We start from the raw sequence: 15,398 nt of genomic DNA on the forward strand, positions 1-15,398 counted from the left end.
GTTATTGTGTATAACATTCCTTGGATCATAATAATTACCCAATACGTCTAACATGCTTAATTCGAAATTGTGATGAGAAACACTGATGAATTCATAATGAAATCTTACTTACCGACATGTTTTGTAAAATCATGTAAATTCCATACACAATATAGTGGTCTATGATACTTCATGACATGCCACAACATCATCTTAAACATTTAACAAAGTATAACTTTTCCTTCACGTTAGTTAAAGAGTAGTAGAACACATTTCTATTACACCCTGTAACATCGTTAACTATTTTATAGTTCAACTAGCTTAGATGGTAACATATATTTTAAATAGAAACCAAAAAAATATTATAACTTTATTACATAGTAATATAACGTATACTATCACCAAATTTAAAATGCTTATCAAACTAACTCACAAACTGTTGGGTTGTAGACTTCTCAACACCAGTAGGTGTGACGTGACAGTAAGGGCAGTCAACCTGAGTCGCAGTCCACGGGCTTATTCTTTAATTATGGGGTTTAACCCTAATTGTGTAGTCTATAAAATAATCACTTGTACCTGCAATGTTTAACATCTCAATAAAAATATCCTAGTTGCCACCCGTGGACGTAGGTCATATTAGACCAAACCATGTAAATCATTGTGTTTGTTAGTGCTTTCACGTGTTGTGTTTTGGTTTGTGTGTGTGCTCGATCCTAACACAAATTGAGAAACCAAAAGAAGCTTAATCTAATTTTATGTAGAACCAGTGGCGGACTTATAGTGCGAGTAGGGGTAGCACGGGCTACCTCTCAACCCCGTCTCTGTAGTGTAAAAATACCTCTTAACTCCATTTCCGTAGTGTAAAAATACCCCTCAACTCCGTTTCCGTTATATAAAGGATACCCCTGATTCTAAAAAAAAAAATATGATACCCCTAACTTTTTAGGCTAGTTCCGCCACTGTGTAGAACTACTATAAATAAACAACCAGATCTAATATCCTACTTTGACGCAATTGCACCAATGATGTATTGCAAAATACATACATTTATCATGTAAAGTTTGTATAATTTTCGTTTCGTTTTCGTTACTTTTTAGTTAGAGATAGTTACTTTTGATAGTTTGTTTGTTTTCAGGTCTCTGTTGATGAAAAGTTGAGAAAAAACGTTTAAAATATGCCGAAAAGAGGTTAGCAGCGAGAAGCGGGTCGTGACGCAGCTGAACGGGAACGGAAAACGAGAAAATCTGGAGAAGGGCCCCATGGCGTCACTCGACCAAACCCTGGAAGAGCCTTCGCGTAGCGCCAGGATTTAAAAATAATAAATATGAGTTTTATAGCGTCGCGTCGCGCGAGCACGTTGGCAATTCTCCTTCGCGTAGCGCGAAGGAGTTGAAGTTCGCGACAGAATTATGGTTACAGTTGGATTCTTGTTAGAACTTGATGTATATACATCATTAAAACCAAGTTAACCCTAATTGAGAATCAGCATGCATAAGCTTGGACGAATTCTCAGCTGAAGTTTAAGCCTTTTGGAGTGTTTTTGAGAGCTTGAAGCAACCGGTTGAAGGTTTGAAGCTAAGACAAGCATTCGGGTTGTGTTTTGCCATCCGGGTTTCTATATATTTTTGTTTCAAGTCTTTTTGATCATGTTTCTACTTTATAAAAATACTCTTTTATTGATGTTTTCAATGACAATGATCGGCTAAGTTTATTTTATGCCTAGATTGTGATGATGGAATTGTAAAGTTTGAACTTTATTAAGTTTTATTAATTATTATGGCTTTTTGCAAAAGTAGTCGACTTGGTTTATAGGTTTGATGTGTTTGCATGCTTAAACGTGTTTAATTGTCTTTTGTTACTGCGTATGAATTTTGGTGAATGTCTTTCACGGAAGAGGTTCATGCTAGGTTATAGAATTATTTTATAATCTTTAAGGTTAAGTGGCCAATACACCTTAGGAGTAATAATCGGTAATTTAATAATTTTAAGTGTTATAGTAATTTCAATAGTTGTGAGGTGCAAAATTATTGTTAGGTCTTCGTCATTAAATTGCTAGGTAGGAGCTTCGTGAGGAGTCTGAACTGGTTGCCTTAGTGATTGTTGTCTAACAAGTTAAATTGATATTCCAAGTCTATCCAATGTTTATAGGATGTCAGGGAGTAAATCGTATTAGGATACTTTTGTAAACCCTTAGATAACCCATGAGGGAGTCTAAATAACCGGTGACCGTAACAACCTTTAGAGTTCCATAAGTGTCTTCTCGAGAAGGGTCGTGGGTCTTGTTCGGTGTCTCGATAGGTTTAGAATATAAAGATCCCGGTTCCATAATAATTAACAATCATAATAAATCATTACTGTCACAATCCAGTATTTCAGTCTAGGAAGTCGTTTCCATCAACTGAGTAAAATCCAAGTTAATTCGTGCTTCGTTAATTTAGTTAATTAATTTAATTTAAATCGTAATTTTAGGAAATTTAGAAACCCCCCCCCCCAATATAAAAATGGTTAGTGTCGTGTCCGTGTCAGTCTAGGTCTAGATAGAGTCTAATAAACGTAATTAAATAGAGTCATGTGGGTTCGATACGTGGACTTACTTAACTTTACTAGAGTTGATGGGTTCACTTGTCGGTTAATCCTTTATTCCAGTTTAGAGAGTTTAGAGTATTACTTTGTGTCTAGATTAAGTTAATTTAGTTTGTTTTTTATTAAGCTACTTTTAGCACATCAACCAACATTTTCTTCAATCTGCTCTCGGATATAGATTAGAGATAGCCTACTTAAGTATATGTTGTAGTTATAATCCATGAAGATTCCTTATATATGATTTAGCTATAGTTATAATTTGATTTATAGGTGTGGATGTTAACTTAAATTGGTTTAAACCTCTATTATTAATAAAAAAAAGATTACATATTTTTTTTTAAAAAAACCCCGAAAGCTAAGACGTTTGAGGCGAAGTGATGTTCGGTATTTCGCCCACACCATAAGGGTTGTTCAGATCGAAGTTGGAGTTGTGTGGATGCATAATTTTTTTTATTAAATTAGAGATATTTTATGAACTATAAAGTTGGTTAGAAGAAAATAAGGTGAAAAATGGTTGAAAATGTTGAGTTTTTTATATGTTGCCGGGGGTGGGGGGGGTATTTATATTAAAGGGAATATTTCATAGAATGGTAACCAAGTTTTAAGAGTGTTCCAATCAGAAAACTCACAATTTTTTTTGTTCTAATTAAGTCATTAAAATTTAGTTTATGTTTCAATCATATATAATTTACCTGAATAGAAGGTAAGGGGAGGTTTATTTGAGAAGAAAAAGAACAAAGAGTACAATTGTAAAATATTAAATAGTTTTTCTCTCATCTCATTTATTATTATGTTTGACTAATTAATTAGTCATAAATACTATCATCCTCCACACTAAAATTTTTCCTAGACACATCAAAATTTATCTTACACGTTTTTTAAATTTATCCTACACATACTGAAATTTATCATACACACCTCATAATATATCCTACACCTTAAATTATATTTTTTCTTCTTTGAAAAGATATTTTTTTTGAAAATAAGTTACAAATTTAATTTAGTTAGCTATTAAAAAGGAAGACTAACAATTAATAATCTGTCTAATTTTACCAATATACCCTTACACTCATATTAAATACAAAAATTAAATGAAGTAAAATGAAGCATTCTTATTGGTTGAAGTTTGTTATTTTTTATTCTTACAAAAAATTTCTTCTTATTTGAACCCTTCATTAGCAAGTAAACTATCCTAAAACACTAAAATATATCCATAAAAAATTGATCGGCTCATTAGTTTATATGTATTCAACTTTTATTATAAATCGATTTCAAACGTCAATTTAGTTTTTCACTTTTGAGTTCATTTCTTTTTCAATCGTTTATGGATACCTGAAATGGAAATCATCAAAATTTGTCTTTCTTTTTTTCTTTTAACATTCTTGTTTTTTTTAACATCAATTATATCCGCAACTCGTTCGTTCTCTTTCACCATTTTTAAACTTTGTCAGCCTAATATAAATTTAAGCTTTCGTTGCCCACAACAATATTTAGGATCTGGATATGAAAGGGGGTAACAATTAAATTATAGTTTATATATATCTTGTCACACCCCCAAAATCCACATGCGGAACACCACCGCTTGGAGGCGTGACTGACCAGGATCCAGCCACCAATTATACTGAGCAATTTAATTAATAACATAAGTAATACTCACCAACCACAAGGTTGGCAATCATCATAATCAAAGTTCAAAAGTATTCAAGTTTAAGTAATAGTTCAGGTAAGTAGCGGAAGCATAGACAAAATAGTTTAAAACAAGATTCTCAGTTCAAGTTTGTTAAAAACCCAACACACGGGTTAGACGACCACTACACATCCGCAAGCTGCAAGCTCCTGAATCACTGGGTACCTGCAAAGCATGCAGTAGGGTATCAACATAATGTTGGCGAGTCCACGAGGTGTCAAGTTTTAGTTTTCGAAAACGTAAGTTGTTTAGATAAAGCATTTAAAATCACGTGGTGGGGAGCTACCCCATCTGTAAGCTCACTAAACTGTAGATACCGAAACTGTTGACGGAAAGTTGTTGTGCCCCGAGTCAATGTCTATCGTCATTGACCAAGATGCAAGGTCTACTAGTTCACGCCCGATCTCCCCCGGTCACGGTGTGAGGTTGTCAAACCTAATAGCGCTATCAACTAATAACCCGTTCGCCCCCGGCGATTAATCGGTACTGTAAGCAGGGACTTAAGGTGATAGAGTTTCGTTTAGCTTGGCTAGTTGTGATTTATAAATAATATCCAAACGTATCTCCCCCGGAGATAGTAAATACCCATTCGGATTTCCCCCGGAAATAATAGTTCAAAAGTATTTTTCCAAAAGTTGGCAGTTTGTCCGTGTCCCTCCTTGGGACGCATGCTTTTAGTGTGTGAACTCACCTTGGGTTGCTCGGCAGATTGGGTTACTTGTCAAACATGCTGGTCACCACGTCCTAACATGGTTACCAGTATAGGTCAGGTTTGGGTACAGAGAATGTCACGTATATTTACACATAATCTAACACATAGCATGCATACAGTTACATGTTGAGTTATTGGGCCTGTTCTACTACTGGATCAGTCAACAGTGACAATTAACACATAGTGCAGTTAAACAGGCGGCCCAAACAGATCACATTGTGGCCCAATAACTAAAGTGAGCAGCCCAGTCGAGACAAGGTGGTCTCGACTCGAGAACATGCGGTCTCGAGTCGCAACCAGGAGGTCTCGGCTTGTAATGGTTGGTCTCGAGTGGTGCAGGCATGACTCGCAACCCCGGAGATCTCGAGTCCCGTCTCGAGTTGTCACGATGTGGTCTCGAGTCGAGACCTTGATGGTCTCGAGTCCCTGAAGTCCGTTTTGAAGTTGCTGGGTCTAGGTCTCGAGTCACAACCGTTGCGGTCTCGAGTTGTAGCTCCATGGTCTCGAGTCGCAACCGTTGGTCTCGAGTCGTTTACCTGCTGATTCTGATGCATCTGCCCGAATTGTACTATGCAACAGAATTTGTTTCCATGATTTTTGTGTACTAACCAATGAGGGTTCACAAACATGTTTTGTTGTCTAAAACCCTAATCAAATGGATCAAACAACCAGATTTCAAATTTTTGTAACAACATTCAACCACATTCAACACACATTCCTCATATGTTCATCATTTTAGGGTTTCTATATTATCCAACATGTTCATCCTACATAACCATGCATTTTTTGAGCAAAATAACCTAGATATCAAGATCACCTTGCACTTAACATAATCCGGATGGTCATAAACATTCTTAAACTATCATTCTTGCCATTTTGAACATATTAGCAAAACATCATTATGTAATAGTTCACACACATTATCAAACTCACAAATCATACAAAAATCATGCAAAAGACCTCTAAACTAGTCATCTTTCTTGTTCATTAAACACACATATCTCTTAACACACATTAACACTAACCGGTTGATGAAAAGGCACCGAGTCAAGGAAAAAGGTGAGAAAATGAAGTATCCGAGTGATGATGATGAGCTTGACCGAGTTCCTTGTTGTTGCCGATTGAATCCGAGAGAGGGAGAGGGAGGTGATGCTTGATTGTTAGGGTTTAAGGTTTTCTAGAGAGAGAGGGAGTGGGGATGAAGTGAGAAAGAGTGTAGAGGAGAGTGTGAGGGTTTTCCGGTTTATATATATAAGGTGGTGTACCCTAAGTGGGTTTCCGAGTGGGCTAGGGGAGGTTACGGCCCAACCGGCCCAACCGTTTACTGTTTACTCGAGACCGAGAGTGGTCTCGAGTCGGGTTCGTGGTCTCGGTTCACTATTATACACATACATATATATATATATATATATATATATATATATATATATATATATATATATATATTTCACATACTTAATACAAGAATCACATAACTCGTCAAGGTAATTCACGAACTTTCATATAATATTATAAGTACACCAAAGGCTAATACAAGAAGGTTGCTCGGAAAAACCTAGAGTGTCACATATCTTTTGTTTTATATAATTAGTTTTTCTTCTTCTTTTTTTTTTTGAAATTTAAAAAATCAAGTTGACATTTATAGGCCATGTTAACACATTTAAAATTAAAAAAGAAAAACCTAAATAAATGCCATATCGCTGATAGAATAGATGACCTTTTATTTAGGTAAAAATATCTAGGATTGAAACATTAAAGTAAACTTTAGTGACCTAATTGGAACACTAAATTTTATGAGTGACCTGATTAGAAAAATTTTGAAACTTTGTTACTATTTAACAAAGTTACCCCTATATTAAATGAAAATCCTTTTTTAATTTGTGTCGTTGGTGTCCAACGACAATTTGCCATGCCAATAGACAAACGACACGTCGACCCAACCACTGCCTCAATGTCGGTGGAAAACGGTCTGCCTCACACACGTCACCGCCTACAACGTCATTCTCGGGGTGGTGTGTGCATCATGAAAATGAAAAGACATAAACGCTAACAAACCACGCCCAAACCGTCTTTTCTTATGATTTTCTAGTAAATTTTGAAAACAAAATTTTTCATTTTTTAGAATTTTTTAGAATCTCCAACTAGAATGAAATGTTTACTTTTATTTAATAGCATCTATTTTGTCTATCTAAACACTAATACTAAACTACATTAAAGTAAAACTTTTGTGTCATCTACAATGAAAAATATCGTTTTTATTAACAAAGAGTTATTGGTGTATATAGGACCAAGTTTTTATTAATGAAAATATTTATAGCATTCCTTAGATACTAATTATACCCTAACTAGTGGAAGCCCCTGCGCTTCGCAGCGGACATTTGTTAGATATAATTAAATGCAAAATGTAAGCCTATGTATTTTTAAAGGTCAATGGAGATTTTATTCAAATATAACCAAACAGCAAGTTGCTATATTCGCCAAATTGTACAGCAACATCATAACATTACATTCCACACTCTAATCTATAGAATTGCATTAAATCTTCTCCATTCTTCCCATGTTATGCTTGTGAATCTTGATCTATGCCTTAAACAATCGAAAGTCGTTTGCTTTATTTCTTCAACAACCTTGTAAATCGATGTCAAATTTCTTCTGATTTCTCCAACACCGTACCCTCCAAAGCTCTAATAGATACACCACATGTATAATTTTCACCTACCCACCGAGTCAAACCGGTTGCCTGTCGGGACTTTCATCCAGCAGAATAGCTGCTGCCAGACCATGTCTGCGAACGTGCATCTGACCAGCACTACTCGTCAACCGCTCCACAGAACGTACATAGTGAATTCTGAATTGGTATGCCTCTATTTGCCAAAGCTTTCGCAATAGGAATCTTCGCTGTCTAGTGTTCTCTATGCAAACATATTCGCTTTTGGAGTTGCAATTTTATTCAATTTGAACTCACTTGCTGGTAGGTTCAGATCTAACCAGTTCCATAACTGTTGCCTTACCAACTTCACGGATATCTCTTCATTCTTCTTGTGGTGCTAGAACCATGTTCAAACTTGCCATTTCCATTTTTTCCTTTGTATTACCTGACACTCTAACCTAGCCCCAGTCTCATATGACATTATTATCACATTGTAACATTCCAGTTCCATTACTTATGATCTTCTGTTAGTGGCTAAATGGTACAATAATTGTCCACCGAAAACATGGTCCTGTTCCCCGACCCAAAACATTCCACTACGCTTTTACTTCGGTTTAATTCACTGCAAACTACTATAGATAGCACCCACAAAAATAAGTATAATTGGTTTAATGTCTCCAAACTTTCAAAATCTAATGGTAAAACCACCAGTCCTATTTATACTTGACAATTTGCTGCATAAATTTTAGATTTCATTAACATATTGAATGGGGAAGAGATAGCTCAAATTAGTTACCTATAACCGGATTTTGACTTTTCACATTCAAACTATACAATTGAGCCATAGTAAAAAGTCATCTAATTAAACATATATTCAAACGCTATATTTTCTTTAGATAATAGGGTGCAAGACACATGAACTGAATCCAAAAATTCATATAACATTGGTCTCAAAAAAATCTTCATAAACATGATTTTTAGCTTTTAATTATGATATTTACACTTAGATAATATGGGCTGAGACATGCGAACCTGAACCGGGTTACCGGAATCTCGCCGGAACCCTAGCTGACTTTTTCGAAAAGTCAATCCACCGTCCCTTGATACAATGATCATGCAACCAGGTCTCCGACAGTGCTTGTGAACCTTCAACACCGCTTATTCTACTCCAAAACATTGCGAGCTCCGCTCGCCGCTGCTGCCGGATGCATGGCATCAACAACCGCCTTCTGCGTTATCAGCCGCTACGCTCCGCCGGTGGTCTACCGTGCCCACCTCCAGATTCTCTCCTTTATCTACCAGATTTGTGTCTCCATGTTACCATGGCGTCTTGCATCCGCCTCTGGAGGCGGCCGTTGCCGCTATCAACCACCATCGTCTCGCCACGACCACCCTTATCGGAGAAAACAATCCCCGTCTCTCTCTTTCTCACCCTAGTCTCTCTCTTTCTTACCCTAGTATGTTGCTTTCTTTCTTTGTTTCTCTAGCAGGCAAATAATCAGAGGGGGAAACCGGCAAAGAGGAGAGAAAGAAGATAGAGAAGCTGTGGAACCGGCGGATGTAGGTAAGGTTTCCCTAGAAACCGAAACTATTCCTAAGACCCTTCATCTTTTGTTATATTGTATAAATGTGTCTAACATGCTTAATTCGAGTATGTGAGGAGAACCAATGATAAAATCTTACTTTGTAAAAATCATATAAAATCAACCGATTGTAGGATTATGTGTTGTTTTATTATATGTTTGAAAAGTGTATTGAGTCTTTGATTTTGTTATTGTGTACAACATTCCTTGGATCATAATAATTACCCAATGCGTCTAACATGCTTAATTCGAAATTGTGATGAGAAACACTGATTAATTCATAATGGAATCTTACTTACCGACATGTTTTGTAAAATCATGTAAATTCCATACACAATATAGTGGTCTATGATACTGAAGAGGTATGGTCCCAATTCCCTGCCTACATGGCAGGGACCACACCACCTTTTGAGCATACTTGGCGACCACATCAGCAAAACAATCCAGAAGCTTCTAGAAACTTCTGGAAGATCCGCAGGTGGCACCAAAGATGCTCTACTAGACATAAAGGACAACACGTGTCACCACTCGCAGGACGCCACGTAGGCCTGCGACAAATCAGGGGGCAGAACTGACGACATCAGTACAAGGTTTCCAGCATGGGCAAATGTAAGTGCGCCACGTGTACCACTACACCAGCCACAACAGAGCAGACCAAGAGGATATTCCCCTTGGTCGGACAGCTGGCGCGCACCCACAGCTGGCACAGCTGCTCCTCCCTCCTTTACCCTCCGGCTATAAATAGAACCCTTCATCATTCAGGTTTAGGATCTTTACACTCTATACTCATTCTATACACACACTGTTTATTTCTCTCGGAACAGCACTTATTCTCACGCTGGAGCCTGGTTAAGAGGGAAAATCCCATCTCCCCCTCTTAACGAGACTGACGGTGGTTACTGTTTTGCAGGATTCTAGCCATTGTTACGAGTAAGGAAAGAGTTGAACCCACAGAAGAAATAAACCCATCGGTTAACCTTTGGTGTTAATCGGTGTTTCATCATTGGCGCCATCCGCTTTTTGCAAAACCAACCTCATCTCTTTTCTTTCTTGAAAAACACTCGTCAGAAATGGCTGAATAAAATCCCTCACACCCAGTCGACGGAGAAGTTTCTTCCTTCGAACTCGTTTCGGACACAGCACACGTCCAAAGGGGTCAAAGGAACGAGATCATCCAAGAGGGACAGCTGAACAACGATTTTCCTCCTATCTTTGGAAGTGCATCCAGGGTTGTTAGCCAAACCACAACTGGACCCGCTTTCCAAGCCCCAACGAGGATCATCACTCAAACCACGAATGGAGCCGCATTCCAAACTCCAACGGGGGTGTTGCACCAAACACCTCCACTAGTGCAGACACCAAGCCATGGAGCTAGCCCTTCAGCTCCATCGGAACAAGCACAACTCAATTTTTCTGCACTTTTAGGGCTACCCGAAGGAAAAACTCTGGCTTCCTGGTATGCCGAACAAATGGCGTCCATAAACCTCGTTTATACGCAGCTCAGCGCACAGCAAGCTCTGCTCCAAGCACAAGCTAACCAATCAGCATTTGTAACCCCACAACCAAGGTCTTTGAGTACACACACAACTCAACAGACTAACGCGTGGAACCTACATCCGGAGAAAGGACCAGTGCAAAATGTCAGAAGACCAAGCGCGCATGACACGCGCGACACTTACGGCGAAACAGAAAGCAACTTTGTACAACACTCCAACTTGCAAAGAAGGCCGATCCAAGCTTGTTTGGGCGCGCGCAATATGAATACAGAATGGGATGAAGAAGAAGACGACCCAACATACAAAGGGGAAACCACAGTGTTTAGCAGACTCCATCCAGAGCACGAAGCATACAAGTCGTCCAAGCGCGCGGGGTATAAACCAAAAGCAGAGCACGATTACACCTTGAGCTATCGTCCTGATGACGTGGCTGAAAATTCAAAATTCATCAGAGAAATCGCCTGCGCCGCCATCGACAAAACGAAATTACCGCACAACGTGGGTAAATACAACAGGTTGACAGACCCAGATGATCACCTCCAAGTTTTTAATGGCGCAAGAGCAACAGGTGGATGGAACTTGCCAACTTGGTGCCACCTGTTCGCTCAAACATTCGTCGGTGCAGCACGCATATGGTTTGACAGCCTACCAGCAGGGAAAATCAAGTCGTGGATTGACTTCCGAGAGAAGTTCCTAGCACACTTCTCTCAGCAGCGAAGGCAAGCCAGAGATCCCGGCGGTTGTTTAAACATATGGAGAAAAGATCACGAAAGTGTGGAAGACTTCATTACAAGGTATAACAAAGAATGTTTAGAAATCGGAGACGTAGGCGAAAAGATGATGCGCGCACATTTCATGAGGGCGGTCAAGTGTGATGATTTAGTCAAACGAATCAAAGGGCGAGACGGAGGACCCAAAGATTGGGAAACCTTCATAGAGGCGGCAAAAACCATTGCGCAGACCGATAGACAGTTGACCGGTGACGATCACCGTCAACGCGCACATAACCACAATGACCGACATAACCGAAGGGGCAGAAGTCAGCCATGGAAGGCTTCCGGCCATAGAGAAAGAAGCCCAACAAGGGAAGATGCGCGCCACACAATCAACCAAATGCTCACCGAAATGAAGTGAAACGAGAAAATAGGGAAAAACAGTGGACACCACTGACAAAAACCCCCTCTGAAGTGTTAGCTACCGAAAATCACCAGTTCAAACCACCCCTACAGATGCGCAACAAGAGGGGTCAAGATCCAAATCTTTTCTGTGAATTTCACAAGGATACGGGCCACCTAACTGATGATTGTTTCAGTTTAAAGCAAGAAATCGAAAGGGCCCTAAGAGATGGAAAGCTCACTCACTTGGTAAAAGGCGGAAAGCGTGACTACCGCCAAATCCAAAGAAGAGATGAAGGGCCAGATAACAAAAAACTCAGGAAGTTGGAAACCCAGATGGTGCAGGGAGGTCCACGAAGACTAAAGAAAAATTACAACAAGCGCACGCAGGATGATTCATGGCGCAAGAAGCAAGTTATTTTCCCAGTTGTTAGAGGAGGCCCGAGGGAAAAACGACCAATAGTCATTCCAGGTGTGATTGGCCACTACCAGACAGACTACATCTTCATCGACCCGGGGAGCACCGCGGATATCATATACGAACAATGCTTCAATCAATTTGATCAGGAGGACAAGGCGCGCTTGGAACCGGTTGATTACCCACTAACCGGGTTCTGCAACGAAGCCGTCTTTCCCCTGGGACAGATATCATTCCCGGTGTTACTTTCAGATGGAAGAAATTCAAGAACAGAAGAAGTCACATCATGGTGTTACCAGCACACTCAAGACATGACATCCTCCTAGGAAGAGAATCCCAATGAGACTTCAGTATGATATGCTCTGCATCACATTCAGCTGTTGGATTTCCCACAGAAACAGGCATTGCACTGATATACGCGAGCAAAGAAGTCTTAGCAACAGATGAGATCAGGCCCGCAAAAACAAGCAAGCCAGCACCGCACACAGAAGCAGAAAAATGGGTATTAAACAGCACATACCCAGAACAAACAATTACCCTAGGACCTGCGATGTCCGATTTAACGCGCGCGGCGCTCAAGAAGTTGTTGCACGAAAACATAGACGTGTTCGCCTGGACACCTGCTGATATGGTTGGTGTTCCACGGCACATAGCAGAACATCGTTTAAATGTCTCAGAAGAAACAAAGCCAGTGGTACACGCCAAGCGCCACTTGGGCGACATAAAGCACGATGCCATGAAAGAACAGGTACTGGAGTTGCTAAATGCGGGAATCATCAGAGAAGTCAGATACCAAACATGGGTGGCAAGCCCAGTGATGGTAAAGAAACCAAATGGCAGCTGGAGAATGTGTGTTGATTACAAAGATCTAAACAAGGCATGTCCGCGCGACTGCTACGCCTTACCAGACATAGACGAAAAAATCGATTCTCTGGCAACATTCAGGTGGAAATCTTTATTGACTGCTACAAGGGGTAACACCAAGTTCAAATGGCCGTCCAAGACGAGGATAAAACCGCATTCCGCACGCCGACAGGGCTGTACTGTTACACTAAGATGCCTTTCGGCCTAAAGAATGCGGGCGCGACCTACCAAAGATTGATGAACGAAACGTTCAGTGACGCTATCGGCAAGTACATAGAAGTGTACATGGATGATTTGGTGATTATGAGCAAGGAAGAGAGCACGATGCTGGCGAACATCCAAAAAACTTTCAACACGCTACGCAGCGTGAGTATTAAGCTGAACCCAGCAAAATGCTCATTCGGTATGGAAGAAGGAAAGTTCTTAGGCTTCATCGTCACAAAAGATGGTTTTAAGGTGAATCCGGAAAAAGTCCAAGCCATTGAAAGGATGCCTTCCCCGTCAAACATCAAAGATATGCAAAAATTAGCAGGACGATTAGCCGCGCTCAATCGTTTCCTAGCTAATCATGCCGCAAAATCCTTTCCGTTCATCAAAACCTTGCGCAATTGTATGAAGAAAAGCCAGTTTCAGTGGACTCCGGAAGCAGAGAGTGCGTTCCACGAGATGAAAGATTGCCTCATCAAACTGCCAACACTAACCACACCAAACAAGGGAGAACCTTTGGTACTTTACCTATCAGCTTCCGATAGGGCAGTCGGAGCAGTGTTACTTGTCGATCGTCAAGGTGTCCAGACACCAGTCTACTATGTGTCACGAACCTTGACCGACCCAGAAACCCGGTATGCCATCATGGAAAAGCTAGTCCTTGCACTGATTCATGCTTCAAGACGGCTGCGCAGATACTTTGCCAATCACGTCATCCATGTGCTAACAAACTACAACATTGGCAACATCCTTGCAAGGCCAGAAATATCAGGAAGACTAGCCAAATGGGCGATAGAACTGGGAGGTCACAATGTGGTTTTCAGAACACGACCATCAATCAAAGGCCAAGTCTTGGCAGATTTTATGACAGAAGTTCCAGATGACAAAGATAGAGAATGCAAAGCAATGGAAAAAGCTGAGAAAAAGCAAACAGAAGAGCCATGGTTGTTATACACCGATGGCGCGTCTAACGAAGACGGAGCAGGCGCAGGGCTAAGGCTGGTATGCCCCGGCAAACATGAATTCACGTACGCCATACGCCTGGATTTTAAAAGCACAAACAACGAAGCCGAGTATGAAGCTTTCCTGGCTGGTTTACGGTTGGCGATCAAAATGGGGGTCCGACACATCGAAGCGCATGTGGACTCCATGCTAGTAGCGGGGCAAATCAACGGCCAATACGAAGCCAAGGGAGATGTAATGGCACTCTATCTCAGCCAAACAAAACCGTTGCTACAAACCTTCTATTCCTACAAGGTGCACCACATAAACAGAAGCGAGAACAAGCCAGCAGACGCGCTGAGCAAACTCGCATCAACAAGTTTTCAACACCTAGCAAAGGATGTGCGCATAGAAGTTTTGAGCAACCCATCTGTTCCACTCAGAGAAGTAAGCGTCATCCAAACAGGGACAACTTCTTGGATGACCCCAATAATCATGTACCTTCAATCAGGAATTCTCCCGGAAAACAAAGCAGAGGCAAGAAAAATCCAATACAAGGCCGAGCACTATCAGATGGCCGACGGAATTTTATACAGAAAGTCATACCTAGGCCCGTTGCTAAGATGCGTAGACACCGAAGATGCAAATTACTTAATCCGGGAAGTTCATGAAGGAATTTGTGGTATTCATGCCGGGCCTCGAATGGTGGTGGCAAAAGTGATGAACGCCGGGTACTACTGGCCCGGGATGCATTTAGACGCTGTAAAAGAGTTGAGGAAGTGCAGTGGATGCCAGAGACACGCGCCCAAGACCATGCGCCCCAATAACGAATTAGTACCAGTCACAACCACATGGCCCTTTCAACAATGGGGCATAGACATGGTCGGTCCTTTCCCGTAAGCACCAGGGGCGGTCAAATTCATAATAGTCGCAGTCGACTATTTCACCAAGTGGGTAGAGGCGAAAGCACTTGCATCAACCACATCAACAGTCGTCAAGCGATTCATATGGGAACAAATCATATGTCGTTTTGGCCTACCTCTCAGAATCATCACCGATAACGGAACAAACTTCGCAGCAGACGACCTCGAACGATGGTTCAAAGAATTACGCATCGAACACACCTTCTCTTCCGTTGCGCACCCGCAAGGGAATGGTCAAG

At 40.6% G+C, this 15,398-nt stretch overlaps 2 protein-coding genes and 1 long non-coding RNA gene across 3 annotated transcripts; 2 read left to right on the plus strand and 1 right to left on the minus strand.

The window, feature by feature from the left end:
* Positions 1-7,376: 7,376 nt before the first annotated feature.
* On the minus strand, positions 7,377-9,217 carry LOC110873311. Its single transcript, XR_002555042.2, has 2 exons — positions 8,644-9,217; positions 7,377-8,243 (listed from the first exon to the last, which is right to left on the minus strand). It is a non-coding gene; the product is annotated as an uncharacterized LOC110873311 (long non-coding RNA).
* A 3,358-nt stretch (positions 9,218-12,575) lies between these two features.
* On the plus strand, positions 12,576-13,295 carry LOC110928676. Its single transcript, XM_022171712.1, has one exon. The coding sequence runs from the start codon at positions 12,576-12,578 to the stop codon at positions 13,293-13,295; it is 720 nt and encodes a 239-aa protein (XP_022027404.1).
* A 29-nt stretch (positions 13,296-13,324) lies between these two features.
* LOC110928683 lies at positions 13,325-15,136 on the plus strand. The gene has a single exon (XM_022171720.1). The coding sequence runs from the start codon at positions 13,325-13,327 to the stop codon at positions 15,134-15,136; it is 1,812 nt and encodes a 603-aa protein (XP_022027412.1).
* Positions 15,137-15,398: the final 262 nt, after the last annotated feature.

The sequence above is a fragment of the Helianthus annuus genome, chromosome 1, assembly GCF_002127325.2.
Source record: "Helianthus annuus cultivar XRQ/B chromosome 1, HanXRQr2.0-SUNRISE, whole genome shotgun sequence".
In the NCBI taxonomy this organism is placed as follows: Eukaryota; Viridiplantae; Streptophyta; class Magnoliopsida; order Asterales; family Asteraceae; genus Helianthus; species Helianthus annuus.

Bases quoted from the DNA above. Each gene is read 5' to 3' on its own strand.
- LOC110928683 (XM_022171720.1), top strand. From the start codon at position 13,325: ATGAACGAAACGTTCAGTGACGCTATCGGCAAGTACATAGAAGTGTAC.
- LOC110928676 (XM_022171712.1), top strand. From the start codon at position 12,576: ATGATATGCTCTGCATCACATTCAGCTGTTGGATTTCCCACAGAAACA.